General features: G+C 35.3%; 1 protein-coding gene across 1 annotated transcript in view; it reads right to left on the minus strand.

The window, feature by feature from the left end:
• Positions 1–26,794, minus strand: part of Rpn9 (regulatory particle non-ATPase 9) — a 237,333-nt gene that overhangs the window by 36,168 nt on the left and 174,371 nt on the right. Inside the window, exon 10 of the mRNA XM_090405989.1 lies at positions 20,827–20,889. Coding sequence (XP_090262115.1) covers positions 20,827–20,889 — 63 coding nt within the window. The remainder of the gene's footprint in view (positions 1–20,826; positions 20,890–26,794) is intronic.

The following is a 26,794-nucleotide window of genomic DNA, read 5'->3' on the forward strand; positions in this document are numbered from 1 at the left end:
GGCAAATTTCCATGAAAGCTTATCAATTTAAGCATTTGATATCCATGTGAGAGATTCCCTCAACATATTGTGGAATCACAAATAAGTTATTACAAAAGAGAAACAGATTGTGTGTGCGTGCAACTACATTCAAGAAAAAGCATGAGTATATGAGAAAGAAACAGCAGGAAGCTAATAATTTGTTGTGCACCAACTTCTTAACATCATTTGTGTAACAGAAACAAAAAGTGGGGGAGGGGGATTGAAATTACCACACAAACTATTTTATAGAGCAGCTCATCTACTCTATGAAATTTCCTCATTCAAAAAATATATATATTTTTTAGGCAAAAATAGGAAAAGTTAAGTAATCCACATTTTGAAGATAAAGCTGTTAATTAACCTTTTGTTATCACTAAAACATTTTATAACTTGTTATATCTTTAAAACTTAATTTAGTCGAACTGAAAAAAGAAAAAAAAAATTGTTATGCCTGCCAAGTATTTTCCATGAAAGTCTTGGAATGTGAAATGCTGAAAAAGGAATCCTTCTTATAAATAACAAACATCTAGGAAGTTGTTTAAATTACATAATTAAGTATTGTAACAGTCAAAATATTTATACAAAAATTTATTACTTGTATTTCAAATCCAAGCTTTTGTAGGCCAAAGAATACAAATTAATACCAAAAATTATCCGAATTCATGATGCTGATGCTCCAAATTATTTAATATTAAATTAAGAAGCAAAGCTATTTTGGCAAAGGACTAATCCCTCTATCACAACTAAGCTAAAGGTGATCTAATTACCGAAGGATTATTAATTTAACATACTTCTGCGCATTTTCTGAAGGTAAAGATTGTGTGTAACTTGGTACAAGACCTGAGCCGAGACAGTATAATAGTTAAAAGTACTCAACATAAAGAACAACTAAGTGTAAAAATACATATCACACTGCCAACTAACATGAATAAATCAATAATGAAAAAATAAATTATGCATGCAAACTATGAATTTAAAAAAATGAAAACTTAAGAATAAAAGGAACAAAAAACCTTGTGATATACACAGAAATGAAGCAACATAATGGGTGCTGTTTCATTTTAAAACATCAGGTTCAGACAACAGAAAAATTGGCTCTAAGCCTGCTGCATGATTTTATGATATGACATATCAAGAGGAGTTTGATTGGTTTGAGAGCAGTGTAGAATAATTTATTTTGTTTAAATGCCACAAAGGGGACAGTAAATAGTCTTCTGGTGTTTATGTTATGTTGGGTGGTTCTTATCACCAGAGATTCAGAGCAACATCATTTCATTTCATTTGCTTGGAAATCGATAATAGTGACTTTCTTAATATTAGGGGTATGTCTAGACTGTATTGCATGTAAAGATATCTCAGTGGTTAGATTTTTGTTTTGGCTAGAATGTTTTTGTTGGTGTTTTTCCTTTGTGGTGAAAAGAAAATAGTCATCATCATCATCAAATTCCTGCCATGTACCCTCAAGGGGTGTACAGGATATGATAGTACTACATGAAAAAAATTATATCATTATTAATTTCCTATCTACAATTTTCCTCCAAATCAGTCTGTTACTTGTCAAGACTCCAACATTATCAGATCTAATATTTCTATCGTCTAAAGCACTTTGTAACGTATCAATCCACCTATATCTTCGTCTTCCTCTGGGTCGTTTTGCTGCCAACCTGGCAGAGAACACTTGTTTTGCTAATCTTTCCTCGCCCATTCCGTTTAAGTGACCATACCACCTGAGATTAGCTCTGCTAACACATTCCTGGATGCTGACAATGTCAAGTTCTTTTCTAATATCCTTGTTTTTAATATGATATTGCCTTTTGATGCCATCTGTTCACCCATATAATCTTTCTCAGGACTCTCATATCTGTGGTCTCTAGTCTTTGGTCAAGTGTTTTACTTCTGACCCAGTTCTCAGATCCATAAGTTAAAACTGGTTTGAACACTGTCTTGTATACAGCTAATTCAGTGTTCCAACTAATTTCTCTTTTATTCCATATGAATTTATTCAAATGACTTCCCACGATACCAGCTTTGCTGATTCTGTTGTCTATTTCTATATTTAATTTACCATCTTCAGTAAAAATCATGCCTAAATAGCTGAAATGTTTTACTTGTTCAACAGGTTCTACATTCACAACACAGTTGACATTTTCAATGATTCTGCCTATTTTCATTGTCTTTGTCTTTTTATTGCTGACCTTCATACCATATCTATTACAACAGCTATTCAATTTAGTCAGAGAATCTTGCAAACTTCTTGCAGGTTTATTTAGAAGTATAACATCGTCTGCATAAAGCATAGAGATGACATTAACATCTCCAATTTTGATATCATGTTTAATACCACTTTCCTTCATAATGTGATCCATATAGATAATGAATAACAGAGGGGATAATGAACATCCTTGTCTCACACCAGATTTAACATTAAACCATCTTCCTGTACTTCCTTCAATTCTAACTGCTGACTTACAACTCAAATAAAGACTAAGTATTGCTTGATATAATGTCCCATTGACACCATATAACTGCAACGTATTGAATAGCTTCTCTCTTGGCACCTTGTCATATGCCTTTTCCAAATCGACAAAACTTAAATACAGATCTTTGTTATATTCCCATGCTTTCTCGACTATTTGTCGTAAAGTGAAAATCTGATCCTGACAACTTCTATTTGGCCTGAATCTAGCTTGTTCTTCACCAAGCTTCCCTTCCACAATCCTTCTCAACCATTTCTCAAGTATACTTGCATAGATCTTGCCAGGAACACTCAGTAGGGAAATACCTCTGTAATTCTCACATGCAGTTTTATTTCCCTTTTTTATATATGGGTACTATGAGAGCTCTGCTCCAATCATTGAGAATTCGTCCCTCTGTCCAGGCTTTCTGAACTATGCAGTGCAGCCACTGTAAGTGATGATATTCGACCAGCATTTCTGGTCGAATATCATCTACTCCTGCTGCCTTTCCACATTTCAAGCCTTTGATGGCTTTTTCTACTTCAAGTATGGATATGTATTCCTCACTGCATGCCTGGTCAGTGTTTATTACCAGTGTGCTGTCATCACTGCTTGTTTCATTTAGCAGTTTTTCAAAGTAATTACTCCATACTTCAAGGATATTTTTTTCTTCCATTTTCATGTCACCTTTATCATCTCTAATTCCTTTTACAGCACTCTTTCCTCCATTCTTAAGCTTCTTCAACAACCTCCAGAATATTTTGCCACCTTCTTGATATTTATTTTCTATATTCTTGCCAAAGTCCTCCGATGACTTTTGTTTAGCTAGTTTTACACAGTGTTTAGCATTCTTGCATTTGTCTCTATATTTTCTAAGAGCACAAGCTGACTTATTTGACAGGAACTTTTGATATGCTTTCTTCTTTTCCTTCACTGCCTCTTTAACTTCCTGTGTCCACCAGAGAGTTCTGATTTTTTTTATCCTTACAGACAACCTCACCACATGCCTCTCTGGCAGAATCAATCAATGTTTTCTTCAGAGTTTGCCACTGAATCTCCAAGGTTTGATTCCTGTTCTCAAACTCTTTCATTTTTTCTTCAATAATCTTTGTGTATTTTAGTCTACAGTTAACATCTGAGAGCTGCTCAACTTTTATTCACTTTAAAACTTTCTTACATGTTATTCTTTTCAATATTAAATTCAATTTTATCCTGCTCAAGACTAAATAGTGATCGCTTCCAATTTCAAATCCTCTGTACACTCTGGTGTCCTGCACCAGGGGGAAAACATCACTATCAACAATAACATAGTCAATGAGACTTTTCTTATTCCTAGCCTCCATGTGAATTTGTGCACATTTTTATGTTGGAACATGGTGTTAGTAATAACCAGTCCATGTCCTGAGCAGAAATCCAACAGATATTTGCCATTATTATTAGATTTGCTCTTTTCTCCAAATTTTCCCAAAATATTTTTGTATGTCTCACAATCATTTCCTACTCTGCTATTTAGATCCCCAACAAGGACCAACTTTTCATTTTTCATTGTGTCTGTTGCTTTTTCTAAAGCCTCAAAAAACTCCTCCACTTCTACCTTAGTAGAACCTTCTGTGGGACCATAGGCACAAATAAGTCTCATTGTCCAGTTCCCCATTCTCATATTTTCCCGCATTACTCTACTTGAGACTGACTGCCATTCAAGAAGATTAGCCTCGTATTTTGTGTTGAATACTATGGCTACTCTTTCTTTTCCTTGATTGTCATTGCCTGAATATAACATTTTGTATTTATTGCTCAGAAAGATCTCACCAGTTTTGGTCTTTTTTGTTTCAGTCACCCCTATTATGTCGATCTGGTACTTATCTAATTCCTCAGCTAGCTCCATTTCTTTGCCATTCAGGCTTCTTACGTTGATAGTACCGATCTTTAACTCTGGTGATGTTGAGTTGGGGTTTGTTTTCAGATTTGTTCCAGTAGCTGACTTTTCGCTGTTCGCCCTGGTTCCCTGACGAAAACAAAGGGGGCCTTGTTTAACCGGGCGACGCCCCAGCTGGCATGAAATTCTGTCATGTTGTACCATCATTTTTTATTTTGGTTTAACCAATAAGAATACAATTTGGTCGGCTAAATCCCAAATTGCCAGCCCATCCTCGTTCGTTCCGTATCCAAGTAGATACCCAACAGGGTGCACCACGAGAAGGTGAGGATTGGACATTAGGTCAGAAGCCCTGGTCGGTTCTCCGCATTCTGTTAAAGGCTATGTGGAGGTCTCCTCTCATTTATACAGCTTTGACCCTTAAGCACCCCCAGTAAATAGTCTGGTATGCGAATATTGCAATCTTGATAATGTTCAATTAAGCCTGACTTTATGGAAGGAATGTTTGATACAAAATAGCAGGTATTGCATTCTGATTGAAGTTAAACTTATAAAGAACCATTATGGCACAGTACTACATCAGTCTGAGCTATTGTGGTTCTGTGTTTTAGTAAATTTTGTAGTTTGTTGCTGGTGGTGAAGACAATTTTATAATTTGAATATTTGAAGAAGGCTTTGTGTTTTGGTTGGGAATTTTAAGATTATATGTGATTTTGATATGTGGCTTAAAGAAGGTACATAATTTTGGGCCTAGTGAATATTCTATTAGTTGTTGGGGATACTGTTGAGAATGGAAGTTCGCTTTCAGATGTTTAAAGCCATGACAGAAGATGAGTATTTAGATGTTAATGAATTACGTTAATATGACAGATTTTTCTTGATACAATAAGAATGATATGAGGTGAAATGAAATTAATTTCCATTATTTGTTTTTTGATATACTGTGGTACTGATGCGATGATCAAATCTAACGAGGGTCAAATTTAAGAAGTTTATGGATTTATTCATTTTAGAAATGCTGGACTTTACAACAGTGTTATAAATACCTATTTTAATTTCCCGATGTTTCGACCTTCATATCATCTTGAGTATATACAAATATACAAGGACAAGCTGAGTTACACAGTAACATACTGTGTGAAATGTAACTCAGCTTGTCCTTGTGTGTGTATATATATATATATATATATACACACACAAATATACAAGAACAAGCTGAGTTACTGTGTTACTCAGTTACACACTGCGTGAAATGTAACTCAACTTGTCCTTGTATATTCTTTAGATGATGACCCTAATATGAAGGTTGAAACATCAGGAAATTAAAATAGTTGAAAGTTTATTTTTCACTTGGTTAGAGTATAATAAATTTAGTTTAATCCTTTATCCAAGTGTGAGCAAACAAAGTTTGCGCCTGAAAGTATCTTCAGAACTGGGGTAATGTGGTACAACACCAGGGCAATCCTTGCAAAGGTGGAGCAAGATACTAACACTCCTATCTCAGTATCTCCCATAATGCAAAACACATCTCCTTGTGGAACCTTACCTGAAGATACTTTCAGGCGCAGAAATTAAAATAGGTATTTATAACATGGTTGTAAAGTCCATAATTTCTAAAACGAATGCTGATCACTTTGTAACACTAAAAGAAAGGATTTATGGATTTATTTTCTTTATATTTAATGAAGAATTTTAATCTGTGGCTAAAAGTGCTTAAAGAACAAAGTAACTATTGTATGACATTTGCATTTCCATTGCACAGAACATCATTCACATATCCACAACAGTAAGAGAGATGCCAATGCAGAGAGGAGGATGGAAATTGTTTCATGGGCAAGAAATATTCAGCAAATATACTGCTAATAATATTGCCAATGGGAAAACTGAAAATCTGTCCATAAAAGTGGTCACTGTATTTGAAGAAATTAGCTGAGATTATTAGTTTTTATAACAGAGGATATCAGTTGGAGATAATTTTATGTTCTAATAGGTTCTGGATGTTTATTATTATTGCATAACACTTCCAGAGAATCCAAGGACTCACTGTGGGAGGACACTCTACTAACTATACACAACTCACCATCTCCCCTAACAATTCTTGTGTAGAGGCTTAAGTACTGTGAGGACATTATGTTGGAGGTTTAATGGATTTTTTACAACACTCAAAAAGAATTAAAATAGAATTTAATACTTCCTATATTTCGTCCTAGTCACTAGGACATCTACGGGGATTACAAAGACAATTAATGTAACATGCGCACAAAAACTTACAATACTAAGTTTTTGACTTTATTGTCACCAACCACGTGGGTGACAATAAAGTCCTATCTAGGTGGAGCGCCCTCTAAGGGCAGTAGTAGGTGGCCTGGAATGTAAGGTGGGACCTCTGGTGATGACTGTTTCCCAAATCTTCGGAAGCTTAATGCAACCGTATTTGTTAAGATTTGGTTGGTTTCTGAGAGCTGCTGCTGCTGCTTCTAAGAAAAGTCTCTCTTTCTTGAATTTGTTGTGGTGGAGCATGGTGGTTTTCTTCCATGATACTCTGTGGGTGGTATCCAAAACATGGTCAGCCAAGCCTGAATGGCCATAGTTGTGTTTAACGATGTTCGACTTGTGTTCCTCCAGGCGGATGGATGCTGATCTGCCTGTCTGTCCAAAGTACGCAAGCTTACAGGAACAGGGTACTTTGTAAACTCCAGGCAGAGAGAGAGGAGGGAGCTGATCTTTCGTAGAACGGATAAGGGTAGCTAGTTTGCGGTAGGGCTTATATGCTGTGTGTAGGTTATACTTTTTTAGTATCTTGGCTATTTTTTCCGAAGTGCCACGGATGTAGGGTATGGTGATGGCATTTTTAAATTCTTGTTGACGAGAGGGACAGGGAATGGGGGAGGAATTGATTATTTTTTTGATGCTGTGTTCGCTGTAGCCATTGGAGAGGAAAGTTCTGTGTATGTGGTTAAGCTCAGTAGTGAGGGCGGTTCCACTGGAACAAAGATTGTGGGCTCTCTTGGTAAGGGTTTTAATGATGCCATATTGTTGTGAGGGGTGGTGGTGGGAGAGTTTGTGAATGTATCTGCCTGTGTGTGTGGGTTTTCTGTATACAGTGAAGGCAAGTGTATCATTAGGCAGGCGCGTGACTAAGGTGTCTAGGAAGGGTAAACAATTGTTCTTTTCCTTTTCCATAGTAAACTGGATTCTTGGATGTAGGCTATTGAGATGACCGAGGAAGGAGTCTAACGTGTCTGGGCCATGAGGCCAAATAGAGAACACATCATCTACATATCTTAGCCAGATAGAAGGTTTGAGTGGGGCTGAGTCTATGGCTCGTTTTTCGAAATCTTCCATATAGAAATTGGCAAGGGGGGGGGGGGTGAGAGGGGGGAGCCCATGGCGGTTCCCTCTATCTGCTTGTAGATTTTGTTATTCCAAGCGAAATACCCAGAGTTGATGGCGAAGGAAAAGAGATCTAAGATGTCAGAGGGAAAAACGTTTTCTAAGAAAGATAAAGTGTCAGTTAAGGGAATATTGGTAAACAAGGAGGAGATATCAAAGCTTACTAATATGTCTGTATTATTCAAGGTTAAATTTTCTGTGAGGGCTTTAAAGTGGGTCGAGTTTTTTTATATAGGAAGCTGAATTTCCGGTGAGGGGGGACAGAGTTGGCCAGCTGTTTAGACAGTCTGTAACAAGGTGCATTGGTGGCATCTACTATAGGCCTGAGTGGGGAATTAGGTTTGTGGATTTTTGGTAAATGTATATATTTGGGGGGGGGGGGGACGGGAGCGGAAAGGTTTAAGTTTTTTCGTGACGTCGGGGGGCCAGGAGGTTACTTTTTTTAGTAAGATTTTTAATTTCTTAACTTGCGTTTTTGTGGGGTCGTGTTCTAGAGGGATGTAGGTAGCGCGATCGCGGAGGATAATGTTCATTTTACGATTGTATTCGCTGGTATTAAGGACAATGTGGCATTACCTTTATCCGCTCTGGTGATGACGATACTTTTTTTTTTGCGTAGTTTCTGGAGAGCCATGCGTTGGGAATAAGATAAGTTACTTTTTGGAGGCGAAGAGTGAACGAGGATGTTGGCTACGTTGAGTCTGATGTTGTTGGCTACATCCGACGGTAAGCGACCGATCCCCCGTTCGACGTTAACCATTACATCGAGCACCGGCACTTCTTTCGGGGCGACGGCAAAATTACGGCCGAGGCAAAGGGCGCTGACGGCATCATCGTTGAGCCTTTTGGACGAGAGGCTTATTACTGTCTGGAGCGGTTGAATTTGTGGTTGTGGTTTGTCTTTAACCAGGTTGTTGTATTTCTTGACGTGTTTGTTTTTCATTTTCTGAAATTCTCTCTGTGCGGAAGTTTCCGAAACGTCAGAGAGAATCGACCAAAGTTCAGGGTTAAGAACGGTGTTCCTAGTCAGTATAATTATTTTTTAAAATGTCTACAAGCCGAGTGAATACGAGTTATAATATATATAAGAAATTATTACCAGAAAAAGCCGAATTTCAAGACAGAAGTTCAAGAGTAGAAGCAAAAATAAAGTACAAAAGAAACAGCCCAATTGCAAAATGAGAGGTAAGTAAAAAAACATAGAAAGATGGAACAATTTTATAACTGAATTAGAAAAGGATATAACTAAGCCACAACCAAAAACCTATAAAATAATAAAATACACGAAAAATAACTCATAAAATACATCATGTGAATTTTTAACTTTATGGCACAAGTATCTCTAAAAGAAAAATTATCATTTTTCTTACTTTTCACAACACAGACAAATCAGGCAGAAAGCATACATTTAACAAACAAAAATGCATTTCATATGTGGAACATGATAAGTGCTGGGAATCTATGGAGATACCATGTGTGCTATAACAAAAAATTACTGATCTGATTTTTTTTTTCTTAAAGAAGTTGTTTTCAGTGACATTATTTCTCAATTTGTTGACTATTAAATAATTCTATTTTCTTTCTTATCTTATAACTAGGTGTTGATTACAGATTCTTGTTTTTTATTCCTTTATATATATATATATATATACAGGGTGTTTGGGATAAATTTGACAGTTTCGTAAGGAAAAAGAAAATCTTCTTTGTATCTATTAAATTTAATGAATTGACAAAAAAACATTACAGGCAGAGTTAATTACAATACTATCAACAAGATTTACTCAAAATAACCACCATTAGCATCGATCACAGCTTCAATTCTGCTTCGGAACCTCGAACAAGCTGATGCTACAGTCTCCCTTGGAAGGGCCGCAAAAACTGTTTTAATTTTATCCATTAACTGGGCTTTTGTATTACTGGAAGTGCGATTGGTGTCTTTTTCAACTGCGCCCCATACAAAATAATCCATGGGGTTAAGGTCTGGGGAGTTTGGAGGCCAAACATTTGGACTGGTGAAGTCGTAGAAATTTTCAGACAACCATTTTTGACTTTTCCCAGAGGTGTGGCAAGGGGCCGAATCCTGCTGCCATACATACGGCCTACCATTGGCTACCCTTGTTATCCAGGGCTTGACTACAGTTAGCAACTCCACGAACAAAGCCCGAATTCCAATGCCAGGGTTCTTCAACACCTGTTCCTGCAGATTTGCGAGGAATTCTGCTGTACGAACGCAATCAGATCGTCTGCTAGGGATCTTTCTTCTTGCTACATCCTCGTAGTCACCATTGCAAGTCTCTAGTTCATGCCTGATTGTTTTTACTGTATTCAGGGAGCATTGGGCAGCAGTCGTAATATCCTTATTTTGATGGCGGGCACGAATCATCATGATACAAGTTATTCTCTTCCATGATTCAGGTGGGTTCCAGCTATCCATCCTTTCTGACATCTTGTATATGAATGAAGAAGGGTCCAAACTTTTAAATGAAGAGAAGTGTGTGTTAATACATGTAACTTACGGAAAAATATAATTAATTATAAATATGTCAAATTTATCCCGAACACCCTGTATATATATGCAACCATCTTCATCAAGCAACTCTTCGCTGTTTTCTTATTTTTGAATTGCTGCAAGGTTTATATTTTGTTCCTTTATTTCTTCCTCATAATGAGCATCAAAATCAAATTATATCCAAATTCAAGAAGCATAATTGGATAGCCAGTTTTTTTTTCAGCTCAATCACTGTGTAATGGCAGAAGCATTCGCAGGTAGTGCTTCTGCCTGGTAATTCGCAGGGGATGACCTGCGAATGCTTCTGCCTGGTATCTCAGCTTGGGCCTGGCTCCCACTGAAGAGATCTCAATAAAGGTCGAAACTAGTCTGGACAGTGGCCCTTCCCTTAATGCATAACATTAGACATATCCGCAAGGAGATGTGTTTCACATTATAGGAGATACCGAGACAGGAGTGTTGGTAGCTTGCTCCACCTTTGCAACGAGTTGCCCTGATGTTGTACCACCTTACCCCAGTCCTGAAGATACTTTCAGGCGCAAACTTTGTTTGCTCACACTTGGATAAAGGATTAAACTAAATTTATTATAACCACTGTCTCAAAGATTGTCAGTTTCTACATTGCTCCTTTTACCAATATTTCCATGTGCACTATTCAACAGAAATGACATCCATCAAAACAGTTCTGCTCACACAAGGCAATACAAGTCCAGGTGATGAAATTTCATCTACCACTTAAAGATAATCACATGCAACCATGCCTATAATGTCTTGCTGAATTAGCTTTATGATCATAACTGATAATTCTGAATCAATCAATGAACTACACACTGCTGGCTGGAGAGAAGATATGCTAACAATTGTGTGGGATTAATATTAATCCCACATGTGCAATTAAAAATTTTTTTAAAAATATTGGTATTATTTAAGTATCTTAATTTAGTCACGTTGCTACAACAACAAAAACACTTGTGTGTTTATTTTGTGGGGATAGGACATTTTTAAAATTATTTTTTCTGATATAAAAACACAAAGATGTCAAATGGAAACTATGTTTTTTATTTCAACCAGTTTTGTGAAATACTTTGTTTCACTTCATCAGGAAATAACATGAATAAACTAAATAGAAAGCAAGTAATAACAGTTAACATTTCTAGTGAAAAATAGTTGAAAAAGTTTTGTTCTTTGAACACTCTTGAATAAAAATGGTAATCAATGTGTAGCATTTCAGTTTTTTGCCATTCAACTTGGTGTTTTGTTTCTGTTGTATGTGCTGCTAGTCTCGATTTGTACTTTCTTTCATTTTCTATGTTCTCGAAGTGTTTTGAATATAAAAAATACCAAAATGCCAAGAATATGAAAGAGCGATTCTTCCATATATACAATCAATCACAGATAAAATAGCAAGATTGCATCAACAAAACTTAAGTCACCTTCTACCCAATCACAAAATCTCTGAAGATCTCCTAAACCTCCACATCCACCACTCAAAAAAACCAGATGTCTAAAAGATCAGTTGCAATTGTGGTCTACACTACATAGGACAGACTGGCAGATTTAGTAAGATATGAGGATTGGAACACTTCAAGGATGTTGAGAATGAAAGAAAGCACAAATTAGGGCTGGCAGAACATGCATTAGAAACAAATACACCAAGTAGAATGGCAACAAACTGAAATTCCAAACTGATTACCATTTCTACTCAGGAGCATTCAAGAATCAGCTAAAATGATGAAGCATCCTTGATTACAAGAAATACATAGCACTAAAATAAACTAAACAGATTGAAACTAGTTTTACAATCAATAGAAATCAAAAGCCAAGTACCAAATCAGAGTACATCCTTTTGTAGAGCATAATAACAAATATGATGTTAAGTCAGAGAGGAGCTACAAGATTTTTTTCTGATCCCCACTACTAAACGTACATACAACCATAATCATGATATCTAATTTTTGTCTAAGTGAGGTATTTGATCATGACTAAAATATGTCTTCCCGAATTATCTATATGATCATGACTGCTAATTATGAATCAATTACGAGTGAATCATACTGTGATTCAATCACATACAGACGGCAGCATTTTGCTGCAGTAAAGGGTATACAACAGATTCACTTCAAAAATGGATGAACAGTATCACTGACAAATGATCAGGATACTCATCAACATCAATGACTGATAAAAATAGCAAAAAACTATTCTTGGTAAACTACAGACATTAGTTGGATTAATGGATTTGAAAGGTCAATGTAATTGCACTCACAGTAGCCTTTCAAATCCACACATCTTACAAAAAAGTGCAAGCAGAGAAAGTAATACTGCTAGATCAAAATGTATTCAAATATAGTGTGCTATGCATATTTTATACTAGATTAGATTAGAAATATTAGATTTAATGGAGGAAAGGAGGCTATACAAGAATACAGAAAAAGTCAAACACAAAGAAAAATACAAGAAATTAAAAAATCTGATAACAAAAAAAAATGTAAGCAAGCCAAAGAAGAATACCTCCATGAAGAATATAAGAAGACAGAAGAACTGTTTAATAAATGAAATCTAGAAACAGCTTATAACCAAATAACAAAAATCAGCAACAAACTAAAAAGGCCACACATAATAATGTCTTAATAGATGAGAATGGTAAACTAATTATTTATTCTGAAGAAATATTACAAGAATGGAAAAAAATATCTTGAACACCTGCATCAAGGAGAAGAACAGGAAAAAAAATGACACAGAAGTTGAAGACAATAGTGGACCATCAATAATAAAAGAAGAGTTTGAAAAAGCACTTAAAGACTTAAGCCAGAAAATCAAAAGAAGACATAGAGATAAAATAAGCATAGCTAAAAAACAATTCAATAAAATGAAAAAAGGTATTAAAAGGAAACTTAAGTCAGTCTAGAACTAAGGAAAAAACTTCTAAAAACTTATATATGGAGTATAGCATTTTATGGCAGCGAAACATAGACAATGGGAACAGGAGATATTAGAAGACTGGAGGCATTTGAAATGTGGTGTTGGAGATGAATGCAAAAGACAAAATGGACAGACAAAAAATCTAATGAAGAAGTGCTTAAGGAAGTAAACAAACCCAGCACACTGATAAAGACATTAATAACAAGAAGAGACAGATGGATTGGACATCTCTTATGACATGAAAGTCTGACGAGAAGAATAATAGAAGGCAAAATCAAATGGAAAAGAGAAAGACCAAGGAAAAGATACTTTGATCAAATAAAACAAAGCACTGAACTTAAAACATACTACAAAATAAAGAGGAAAGCAAACAGAAGAGAAGAATGGAAGGAAATGCTGCTGAGCTACTAGTCATAAAACTGGTGCAACAGAAGAATGTATATTTAATAAATATGTTATGGATACTTTCCAACCAATGTTCCCTCTAATTTTTGATGGCCCATGTACATATGAAAAACATTTTGTGTGCAAACAGTTTTCAGTCTTAGACTTAATGTGCATGTTGTTCTTTGATGTTGCATCTCAATGTATTTTTGTCCAGTCACTCAAATTTAAATGACTTTGCAGTTCTTTGACAGTGACATTCTGAGGGTTTAGCAGACTAAAACCCTAATGTAATATTTCTCACATTAACGTTGTCCTCACTTCATTTAGTTATAACCTGTACAACTGCAAGCAATAAATTAAGTCGCTTAAATCCATGTAGCTACAAAAATTCATTGCCATTTGCACACCTTCCCAACAAATATACTTCTGCAACTTGAGGTCAGCATCAGTTCACCCACACAGTGCAGGCTAAAAGTAACTAATTTGAGAGTATAAAGCTGGAATGGGTTAGAGTAATATTAGAGTAATTATTAAATAAAATAAGTGACAAGTATGATTTATCATAAAATCCGTTTTTAATAGTATGTTCAAAAATTATTCACTGTAAATTAGAAATTCTGAAACTAAAAATTCTGTGCATGCAGTTACAGTTATTAAGTGTGCAGGTGTACAGCTTAGAGGGTACACTGCTTCTAACTCAGGATGTATTGCTATTGGTTTGAGCACAAAAAAAGATTCTATGACACCACTATAAACCATAAACATACCTTAAAATAAAATAAAACAAAAATCACTGTTTAACAACATATCAAGACACTTGCAGTTTTTATGAATACAGTTAACTCTATTACACTCACTCAACTATAGCAATTTTTTCCCATGTATTTTTCGAAGGATATTATCATGAGGCCAGATCTTAAAATAGCAAGATATTGGGAATACTCTGTGTTCGCTGTATCTAATTGAAGTATTCCAAGTATTTAAGTGTTTTATAAAATTATCCTGTAGTCCCTCATATTTGCTATTATGAACATTCACCATTATAATAGATATTGTGGTTTTGTCATCAAAACCAGAAATTCATATTTCCTTTCTGCGCACACCACTCTTTAATTCACTAAACAAATCCTGTAATGTAGTTAGCAGGTGTCCAAAGAAAAAGCTAAATTACATTGTCTATTTTACATAAACAAAAAAAGTCTACCTTAGCTGTCTCTAGCTGGACTATTTCTAATCATATATTTGTTTGGAAAACTCTTATTTCATCTAAATCTAAAACTATTTTTTACATAAGATTCACCAAGTTTGCACTACATCACAAACTGTCAAGTACTGGAAAAAAAAGCAGCTTGGATGACCATCACTAGTATTGGATTTGCATGTTGCAGTCAAGAGACAGAAGTAAATATAAAATTTATTTCAGTTCTAATTCAATTATGCAGAAGATAATGGTTGTTTCATAGATTACAATGCTACTGTCTATCGCACAAGAATTGTTTGGCAGTGGTTCAGCAAGCATGGCAGCGACTTCACCATCTTCCCTGGCCACCACAAAGCTCAGATCTGAACCCCATTGAAAATGTATGGGACATGTTAAAAAAACAGAATCAGAAGCAAAGTCCTCTTCCATCAAATCTGAGCAAGTTCAAGGAGACTATTTAACTAATATGTTGTAGACGTAGATGCAATCCAATACCTTATGAAATCTATGCCAAATCACATTTGTGCTGCAATTCGGGCTAAAAGAATACTAGTCACCAGTCAAACGCAGAAATTTTTGTTGCCCTAAACATTGTAAAGGCAATAAATTCACTCTTATTTTACAGAAACAGAGAACACTAAAATGATGAAAATACAGTTATAACAATATTTATAACAAAAGACACATTTTTTAAAAAGAAAATGTACATACATAAATATATACTTTGATAAAAACCCTTAATATCTGGAAATCCAAACTCATCACCAAATATATTTTGTGTTTTGATGGTATGGTCATCACCAAATATGTTTTGTGCAGATGACTTTACCAAAGTCATCTGCACAAAACTACTGCTCAAGCCATACGAGGTGGTATCAAAAAGTTTTGAGACTAGTTTTGTAACACGCCAACAGATGCTCCCTGTGACTGCACGCACAGTCACAGGGAGCACCGACCTTCATAAGTCAGTGTGCCAGAAGACATCATCCTGTGTACATTGGGATCTGTGCAACTGGTACTATTCTGACCACGTGCATTACCACGTCTGTGATTTCATCATGAAGAGCAAGTTAGAACAAAGAGCAAATGTGGAATTCTGCGTGAAACTGGGAAAATTTGCCATAAAGGCGTTGACATGATTCGGCAAGTTTATGCCGATGCTGCAATGAGTTGTTTGAGGTGTTTTGAGTGGCACATGCACTTTAAGAGCAGAAGAACACCACTGGAAGACGACGAGAGATCAGGAAGACCTTCAACGAGCTCAACCCCCGAAAATGTCGAAACGATTCAGCAACTTGTGCATGAGGATCGTCGGAGAACACTCCACAACGCTGCTGCCATTATCGGTGTGTCAGGAACAGTCCAGGCAATCCTCATGTATGATTTGAACATGCGTCGTGTTGCTGCCAAGTTCATCCCCAGGAACAGAAGGAACACCGCGTTGAAGTCTGTCAAGAACCCCGTCAGCATGTCATAGATGACCCGTCTTCATGTCAAGGGTCATTACTGGTGACGAAACTTGGGTGTGTGGGTACAACCCTGAGACGAAGCAACAGTCTTCACAGTGGAAGAGCCCATCATCTCAACGACCAAAAAAAGGCGAGGCAGATCCGCAGCTCGACCAAGTGCATGCTCATTGTCTTTTTCGACATTCGAAGCATATTGTGCATCAAGAATTTGTCCCCAGGACCATACCATCAATTGCAAGTTCTACTGCCAGGTTTTAAGGCATCTGAGGGAGGACATTCAGTGAAAGCGACCGGATCTGTAGTGCATGAAAAACTGGATGCTCCATGACGACAATGCACCCTGTCACTGGGCTCTCCTCACACGGGTTTTTCGCTAGAAACTCGTGTGAGAAGAGCTCAGTGACACTTCCACACCCACCCTACCCACCAGATTTGGCTCCTGCTGACTTCACCCTCTTCCCGAAGATGAAGATCTAGCTCAAAGGTCGCCGTTTTGACACCATTGCTGAGATCCAATGAGAATTGCAGAAAGTGCTAGACATGCTTCGAAAAGAAGACTTCTAGGACACATTCCAGAAGTGGCAGGAACACTGGGAGCAGTGTATTGCTATGCAAGGGGACTGTTTTGAAGGTGATAGTGTGTAAACATAGATAAATAAAGTAATTTCTCATAAACAGAGCTAGTCTCGAAACTTTTTGATACCACCTCGTATTTACATGTGGTTCTTAGACATGGAACATCAGCACTCAATGAGCAATTAATAGCAGTAGTTTTAGGACAACATGCCTTTCATCAATATTAGGATATATGCAGGGCTTGAAAAATACACTTGCTTGCTCATCTGTGAGAAGTGAGAATTTTCAGTTGACAAGTTTAAAAAAAAAAGAATCAGTAGAGGAGTTTTAGTTTAATCACCAGTTTTTATTAACATACGTGTGTGGAGGCTTAAGTGCTGCGAGGACATCATGTTGGAGGTGTAATGGAATGTATACAGCACTCCGAAAGGATTAAAACAGACTTTAATACTTCTAATATTTTGTCTCGGTCACTGAAATATCTTCAGGGATTACAAAAAACTAATGTAACATACACTCAAATACCACATAATACTAAGCTAACCACGTAGGCGACTCTGAAGTCCTATATAGTGGTGTGCCCTCTGTGGGCAATTGTAGGTGGCCTAGAATGTTAGGTGGGATCTCTGATGATTAATGTTTCCCAAATTTTCAGAAGTTTAATGCAACCGTATTTATTTAGATTTGGTTGATTTCTGAGAGCTGTTGCAGATTCTAAAAATAGTCTCTCTGTTTTGAATTTACTGTGATGGAGAATGGTGTTTTTTTCCCCCCAAGATATCCTGTGGGTCGTATCCAAAACATGATCTGCTAGGCCTGACTGACCATAGTCATAGTTGCAGATGTATGACTTGTGTTCTTCTAAGCAGATGGTTGCTGATCTACCTATCTGTTCAAAGTGCACCAGCTTACAGGAACAGGGTGGTTTATAAACTCCAGGCACTAAAAGAGGAGGAAGCTGATCTTTGGTAGAATGGATAAGGGTAGCAAGTTTGGAGTGGGGCTTAAATGCTGTGTGAAGGTTGTACTTTTTTAAAGTCTTGGCTATTTTTTCTAATGTGCCATGGATGTAGGGTATGGTGATGGCATTTCTGAACTCCTTCTGAAGAGAAGGCTGGGGAATGATCATCTTTTTAATACTATAATCACTGTAGCCATTGGAGAGGAAGGCATGTATGTGGTTGAGTTCAGCTGAAAGGGCAGTTCCAGTGGAACAAAGATTGTGGACTCTCTTGGTTAGAGTTTTAATAATGCCATATTGTTGAGCAGGATGGTGGTGAGAGAGTTTATGAATGTATCTGCCTATGTGCGTAGGTTTTCTATATACACCGCCTTCTTAATGTACACTTTCCTTCATTCTATATAGAAAACCTACACACATGGGCAGTTACATTCATAAACTATGATTCAGTCACTGAAACATCTTTGTTTCAGTGACTGAGATGAAATATTGGAAGTATTAAAGTCTGTTTTAATCCTTTCCAAGTACTGTATACTTATATAGTGCTGTATATAAGCCTCCAACATGATTATTAACATAATGCTGATTCTGTTTCATGTTTTATGTCGTAAAGAGCTTTTTGTACTGTTTACCTTACTTGTCTCATCATATTGGCAATGGTGGTCACTTAAATATCCATTTTATCGATTATCGCTAAGTATGTTCTAATGGAATATGACCAATGACAGAATATAATACGAATGTGTCATTTTATTTTAGAACACACCATGTGTACTGTGAGGTAGAGTTAATAGCGATATGGCAACTTAAAATAGACATGCAGGGGACAGCAATAATTAGCTTATATCCCACACAATGATGGAATATGCAGAATTTGACTGCTAATAGTGGATATTAGAACTTGGAAAAGTGAGAAAGTAATTATTTTGCCAAAATAATTCTTTATATCAATTCTAGCAAATGCTTTTCAGATTGTTCTGAGTTGCCAGTAATATAACATCACTGGCCTCCATCCAACAATATTTCAGAGCCAATAATTTCTCTTTCTCTCTCTCTCTCAATTAAGTAAAACTCTTACGTCTACATATAACTACACCAAAAGTTTTTGTGATACTGAATGTTTCCAATGTTTGTTTATAGTGGCAGAGAAGAAATTGTTTTTTGCTTTTTCCATAAAAGTGATTCAAGACAAACTAAGTTAGAAGTGAAAATATAGTGATCTATCTATCTATCTATCTATCTATTCCCTTCTGCCATACGGCCATGGGGGGGGGGCTATATCCTATGGCTGTATCCTGTGTGTTCATGGGGCCTGTTTGTGGAATGAAAAACCCTGCTGTCCATGCCCAAGACCGGCTAACTTGGCTATGGCTGAGGAAGATCCTTAAGCTCCTCACGTCATCGATGGGAATCGAACCTAGGACACTCCTTCCCCAGGCATATGGTTATGAAGCGCATAGCCACTAGGCTAACCAAACAGACAAAACATACAGTGAAGAATGGTATTAATACAAAAATAAAATAAATGATTTTGCATCACTTATAAAATGCATGACTTTTTTTCTTTGATTGATAAACACCCTAAAACATAAGAATTTGCTTCAAACACTAGTAGTTATACAAGGTAAAAATTGGCCATAGCATTAACTAACGCTTATACATTGACCAGATCCAGGAATAAACATGACTATTATGTAATAGGGTGAAAGTGGAAGAGTAGACCTAAGCTAATTATCTGACAAGCAAGATATCTGCTGACTAGTAAGCCAGCACAAAATTTTGCAAGACTTAGTATATGTGACAAGATAACATTCCTAATACTGTCATCGGTGCCAGTATTAGGGTGAAGGGGGTCCTCCTGAAATGGGGTATAAATAATATTAAATAATCAGTATTATATTTTCATTTTCAAATTTTTGCCACCATGGGGACTGATTCATAAACGTATATAATAATATTTATAAATAAAATTTCTATTTCTATTATATTTTTTTAGCGGTCTGTGTAGCTTAGTGGAAGTGACACTTGCATCCTCTGCACTAAGCTGCATGAAGATAGACTTATAGTTTGAATCTAGTCACCAACTGGAGGAACTTTTTCTAAGCCTTTCTTTGACTGGTTCCCGAGTTAGTCGATTTCTGGCATGGACAAGCAGGTTTTTTTCTCCTGGAAACTTGGGTTTTTCATCCTGTAAACTCAAGAAAATCGACCGTAGTACCCACATGATTTCAAACAGTAACATATCCTGTTAAGGTTAGGTACCAAGAGATGACAGCACATGTTTGCCAGTCTCTTCATCAGTGGCTGGTTATAGTCTCCAAAAGTTAGATAGGTTTAATGGCCTTGCCTACTCCCTATAAGGGAATAAAGAAGCATTAGCTTATTATTATTTTTTTTTTTTTTTTTTTTTTGGAGGGGGGGTGGCTAAAATTAAAAATCTGCCCTCACTTATGTTCAATGTTCTTGCTTTCTACAGACCAACTAATAGATACAGAAGAAGAGGAAGGAAGCCAATAAAACAACAGTTTTTGGCAATACATAAGTAAAATTCTTTCTGAAGATAATACTCACACTTACAAATTTTATCTAACATTTATCTTGGCCGATAACAGAGCACTAGGCTCACCTTCATTTAACAGACTATCTCCATCAATTGTTGTTGTATGCATATTTCTGTATATATCTCCCTATTCATATGTGAATAAACTGTGATCATTTCACTGAAGATTTCCTATTTAGACAGGCATGGTATTTTCTAAAAGGTGCCAATCATTACTCAGTATTGCAGTCAGTAGTACTGAATATAATAATTAGTTACTACACTAAATGCAAGACTTCAAATTAATTCAATAAAAATATAAGATGCAAATTTTAATTGCTGCCATGTTAATGTAAAACAGTGAAATATTGAATACTTTTGTAAATCTATGTAATATTAGAACCAAACATAGGAAATTTCTGTTTTAGCTGTGCAGACCTTATAGTCAGTATTAGAAGCGACAGGAAAAACAACAAATTAAGCACATGCTGCTACAAATCTTAAAAATATACTAACCTCCATTAAACAGAGGAGAGAAATTTTCTGTCGGAGTGATAGTTCGCAGGCTGCTAAATCAGGCTAAAGGAAATAAATAATAAAATATACACATACAAGCATATACATTGCAGTCTGAAGTTAAACACCGAGATAACTTAAAACATAAACTACATATTGTAATTTTATAAATTATAGATTAAGTATAGTTTCATAAGCTTTATTTTGATGTGATGTTCACTAACAGAAAAATAAACAGCAAAAACGATTTTTTTCCCTCTCAAAAATCTAGTATTTGAATATTTCAGATGACATAATCATGTTGTTTAGTAGTGGTGACCAAAGTACAATATATGGCACACTGACTACAGCATGACCTTAAAAAAGCACAAATAAAAGCAAAAACTGTCCCTAACCAAAAACAGAATCAAGTAATACAATACTGAGACAAATCACGATAAAGGTGATGCAAGTTATATAAGCAATGTCTTAACCCATGATGAATTTAGAGATTTTTTGCCTAGATTTGATTTGGTATAGACTGTAACATATACTGGACACGAACCTTTATTGCAATCTAAGCCAGTTATGGAAGGAATAGCATTGTTATGCAAAATATACTAAGAAATATTTCCTTGGTTTTATCACAATGTTCTTATGATTAAATCTAACAAATTTAAAAGTTGTTGCCAAGTGGCAGTTTACTAGAAAGCTTGTGCAAGAGCACTCTGAGTTTTTTTTTTTTTGTTTTTATGAAGTGGATTTTTATGTGTTTACAAGTATAAGCTGCAGTAGAAGTTGTGTGTGTGCTTGCGGTGTGTGAGCTTTTTTGAGTTTTCTTATAAAATCTTTAAACTTAGAATGAGGTATAAGCAAGGTATACAGACCATCATTGAAAGTAGGATGGCATCAGCTTTGTCTCTGCATGAGACAAAGTTTTATTTTAATTATTTCATGAAATGAGAGATGTGCTACATGCATTCACTGAATTAGGTCAATAAATTATGGATTTTTAAGGCAGATGGAAGAAGAATGCATGTGAGGTGAAACTTGAATATGGAGTTGATAGATAGTGATGTGTCAGCTAAGGGCGATAATAATGAAAACGTAAAAAGGAGAATGAGTGCTCATCTGATAGCAAAGAAAGATAAGAGTGATAGAGCAGTGAATAAGAGATAAGAAAATTATGAAAGTAGAGAAGTGATGGGAATGGGCATAATGGCTGGCAGCCCTTGACTTGGTTATTCAACAGAAGTCTACAGGAACAGCCCTAGAAAAGTGGAAAGAAGGAAAAACAGTGCTGCTACATAAGGAAATTTCCAAGTCAGTAGCATCAGAATATAAGCCAGTGTGCCTATCAAGTGTAATGGCTGAGGTGTTAGAGAGGCTAGTTAGAAAGAGAATATAACCTTGGATTGATGAGAATGAAAATCTTTTAAGAGAGAGTAGCATGGGTTTGTTCAAGGGCAGTCATACTTTAGTTACTTTGTTACAGTTTATCATAGAGTAATTAGTGTATTGGACAGAGAAGATGCTTATAACTTGATTTATCTGGATTTTGATAAAACATTTGATTAGGTACCACATGATAAATTACTGCTGAAATTGAACAAGATGGGGATTGGTAGTCATTTGATAGCTTGGTTACAGGGATGGATGACTAATAGGAGACAGTGAGTTGTTTATGGAGGTACAGCATCCAAAAAAAGGAAACAAGCGGGGGTACCACTAGGATCTATTCTGGACCACTGTTGTTTAACTTATATATCAAATATAGTTCATGGTGTGAAAGGAGATATTCAGTTGTTTGCTGATGATACTAAATTAGGAAGGACAATTTTGAGAAGTCCTGAGAACTTCTTGACATTGTCAAAGATCAATTCTTACTATAGTTCCTGGTCTATATCTTGCCAGTTAGCCTTCCATAAGAGTCTGCCGACAAGGGCAAACTATTATGGAAGACCACCACTCTGCTTGTCAGAAGCCTGAAGTGGCTTGAAAAAGTTTCTCTAGGGCAGGGTTTCTGGACTATACAAAAATAAAATAAATAAAATAAAGTTATATGATAATAAAAAATCCTTTGTCTGTTCATAAAAAAGTTATACTGCTGTATAACTTTTTTGTGGATGGGAGATGAAACCATCTGAATCCATATTCTGACCAGAGAATTTGAACAAAGAGATCCTTATCCTTTGGAGGGTAAATCACCTCATTTAGCTCTTCAGACTACTGCACCTGGGAATCACAAATTGGAGAGATTAATGCCATCCAAAACTGGAGAATTTTGGATGCTGCAGAATACATTTAAAATGATGAAGAATCAAGAAAAGCATATATTACTATGATGCATACATCTCTTAGTAGAAGACAAACATTTACATACAGAATTCTTGGTAATTTCAAGACAACTTCAATGCAAACAGTTAAAGAAACAAAATTAAACAGAATAACAATTAAAAATTATAGTGCTTGATATAATATATGAATTTCATCCCAAGAGGAGATCTCAATCTGGAACTATTAGAATTCATTATTGTAATATCAAGTGAAATTATTATCAATTAATAAAGTATTTAATACAATCATAAGGAGTATTAAGATAATTTTCCAAAAGTTTAAGAGTCATTTTTGTTTAGGTTAGGATTATAAAATCTCACATGAATAATGATGTTTCATATTCATTTTACAAGTTTTATCTAAAGATATATATATATATATATATATATATATATATATATATATATATACACATATATACTGTAAACTTATCAAAAATCCTTTGTATTAAATAATTTCATTACGAAACTATATGTATGAAGTGTGATGTCATTGAGTCCCGATGCTAGCACATTTCCATATATGGTAATACTGAGCAGCGTGCATGAGCACAGTACAGAGTCCGGGGCATATATAAGCTCTCACGTCTTTGAAGGAAATTGACCATGAGAAGGTCAATTGTTGGTCATCGGAAAGAGAAGCGTCCTAAGGGTCTTATAGTCCAGTTCCTTCCTTCCTTGGTTCCACTGCTTTGCGAAATCCTGTGTCCATTGCTGGAGCATCCCATACCAGAAAGCCTGTACAGGTCACCATAGAGAGCTTGTTTAAGAAACAAGCTCTCTGTGGTAAATATCAGAGTCTGAAGAAAAAGGGGATATCGATGACAGAAGATAAAGAAAATGGCAGGAAACAAAGAACAAGCATACAGTCAAAAGAAAGAAAGATCATGAAGACAAAGCAATCAAGTGAGGACTATAGTGAATGAAAGAAACATATGTTGTGTAATTCATCGTAAGTACAAGGAGAGATTTGTAAGTACTTCTGGATAAATCACACTCTGTGTTTGTTCTGCATACAATTATATTAGTGTAAATATTATCTATTATCGACATAAATGAATAAGTACCTATTCTAAGAGCAAGGATGCTATTATATGTAGTAATCATAAGTTATTGTTAATCGAGCACACGCTCAGCAAGATTTATGTGTAACAGGTAAAAGTGACTAATAAGAATACCAAAAGTTATGTCTAGATTATTGATAAAATTGTAAGAGAACTAAAATAGAATTACTTGTAATTATCTAAGACTTGAGATTTCGCCGTGTCAATGCGTATATGTGAATTGACCAGTGTGCACAGAACTCTAGGGTTAAATAAACTGATTTGTGAACAATGCAACGATTCAAAAAATAAAATAAAATAAATAAAATACTGCATAAATCTGACTTATAAGGGAAAAGTATTTATGATATGTTATATGATCAGTTTAAGCCACGAATGAGATAAAGTATAGGTAAGAGTTAGCAGGGAATAATATCTGCATTGTTTTTGTTCATATTTCTTACAAACTCACACTCAATAAGTAGTAACTGGAGCAGTCATGAAACAAATTTAAACTACAGTGTGAAGAAGAATAAATAATATTTTACAATGGCAAAGTCAACATAAGATTAGATAAAGCATAACATTTTACAGGATGATGCATATGGGTTTCACAGCTTTCTTTATACAATCTTTCTCATAAAACTCCAGTGAATCCTATGTCTTGTAGATATGGCATGACTAGCATGACCTGACTTATCAACTCTTGGAACTGGATGTAATCTTGATTCTTCTACATATATTTGAGCAGACCTATCTGTTATAAGAGGGGCTGCATGAGCAAGGAATCTTGTAAACTCATGGATAGGTGAGTGGAGGAAAGTCATTATTAGGAGAGTTCCAGAATGAATTTAATGAGAAAAATGGAAAGAAGGAGGCTTAAAGGCTAATCTGGCATAGAAGTCTGGTGAGCTTCTCAGACATACTGTTATGTAAAGCATGGAGACTCCAGAAATTAAACCTAAAAAATGAACTGGATGAGAGCTAATATTATCCATTACTTTGGTGATAACGATGTAGTTGTGACCATTGGATGTGAAAGTGTCCCTAATGAAAGGGTTCTGTTTCAGAAGTCAGTGAAGCATAATGAATGTGCAAAGTGGATTTGATGACCCATAATTTATGAGATGGATGTTGATGTGAAGCAGCATCAGCATATCTACCTGTACTTTTCTTCTGTATGATGAAAACTAAAGACTACTATTAGCTTGTCCTAGATATTCTCATCCATTATAGATCAGAATATCTAGGAAAGTAAGACAGTTAATTTAACTATAACATGAATATCTTATTTTTTTTTAGAAAATTAATTTTCTAAAAAAAAAATAGAGTTCAGAAGAGCTTCAAATTACAAAATGTTATCAATATATCAAAACTATATAGAGGGCATGGGATAGAAGGTGGTTCTAAATGTTTTATGTAGTAGTTAGCTAAGGAGAGAAAGAAAGAGAGAGACAAATCCATTACAGTACCTTTAATTTGTTTGTAAAATTTATATTGGCAAGAACACTATTCCATGTTTATAATGAAGTCAAATTATTTTATAATATGTTATAAAGTAACTTTACAGATTACACATATTTACAAAAAACATTTGCTATAAGTGTAAACCGTAAAATTACTTTATAGTGTCAAGTGCATGTCCCATTAAAAGTATTAATTTACAATATTAGGAGCAGAACCATTGCATATTAACTTAAGTATCTGTAAGATGGATATTTGTAAAGAGTGAAACTATACCAAAATTAATTAAAAGATCTGTAACATAAGTCCTCATCATTTAACAAAAATAATAAACACTGGGTTTATAGGTCGTAATAGTTATTTAATTAAACCTATTAGTTTTACCACATACACTAGTGGCATCATCTGGGTTAGGAAGAACAAATATACAAGTGGTAAATATGTTTTTATGTAATGATTCATATTTCCCACTTATTGTATAATTATTTGTTCTTCCTAACCCAGACGAAGCCACTAGAATATGTGGCGAAAAAATTAAATTTTTTTTAAAAATTAAACTAGTAAGTTTAAATAACTAGTACAACCTATAAACCCAGTGTTCATTATTTTTGATACATTCGTTTTTGGTAAGAAAAACCAAAATACTCATCATAAGTCTTCATTCTTAAAATCTTCGGACTTTTTAACAAATGAAGAATTTCCAGTAAACGACATGAGAATTTTTAACAGATGTTTCAAAAGTTACATTGAACTGCCAACAGAATCTACAGTAAGTCACAAAAAATAAGTCACGAAAGCTAATTTTCTTTATGGATCTTTGAAAGACTATAGCATGAACTCTAGCATGATGAACTGAAATCTTATTGACAGTATCACTGTCCCAAGACTGTACTTCATTTAGGTTTTACAGTTATTTAGTTTGTATAGTTTATTTACGGTTGTGTAAGAGATGCAGTGATATGTAGAATAGTCATGTAATAAAACAATAAGCTTCCTGAAATAACTGTTTTTATCTTAAATGACTACAGAATATCTTTGCTTTGATAAAGATTAAATTTTGTTTAAGAGATAAATTTATGACAAGTAGTTTACTTAAACTCATTATTCCTTTTGTATTAATCCTAGGAATTATACCATTCTTCAAAC

The sequence above is a fragment of the Typopeltis vanoorti genome, chromosome 16 (assembly GCF_054136105.1).
Source record: "Typopeltis vanoorti isolate ZY-2024b chromosome 16, IOZ_Tvanoo_1.0, whole genome shotgun sequence".
Taxonomy (NCBI): Eukaryota; Metazoa; Arthropoda; class Arachnida; order Uropygi; family Thelyphonidae; genus Typopeltis; species Typopeltis vanoorti.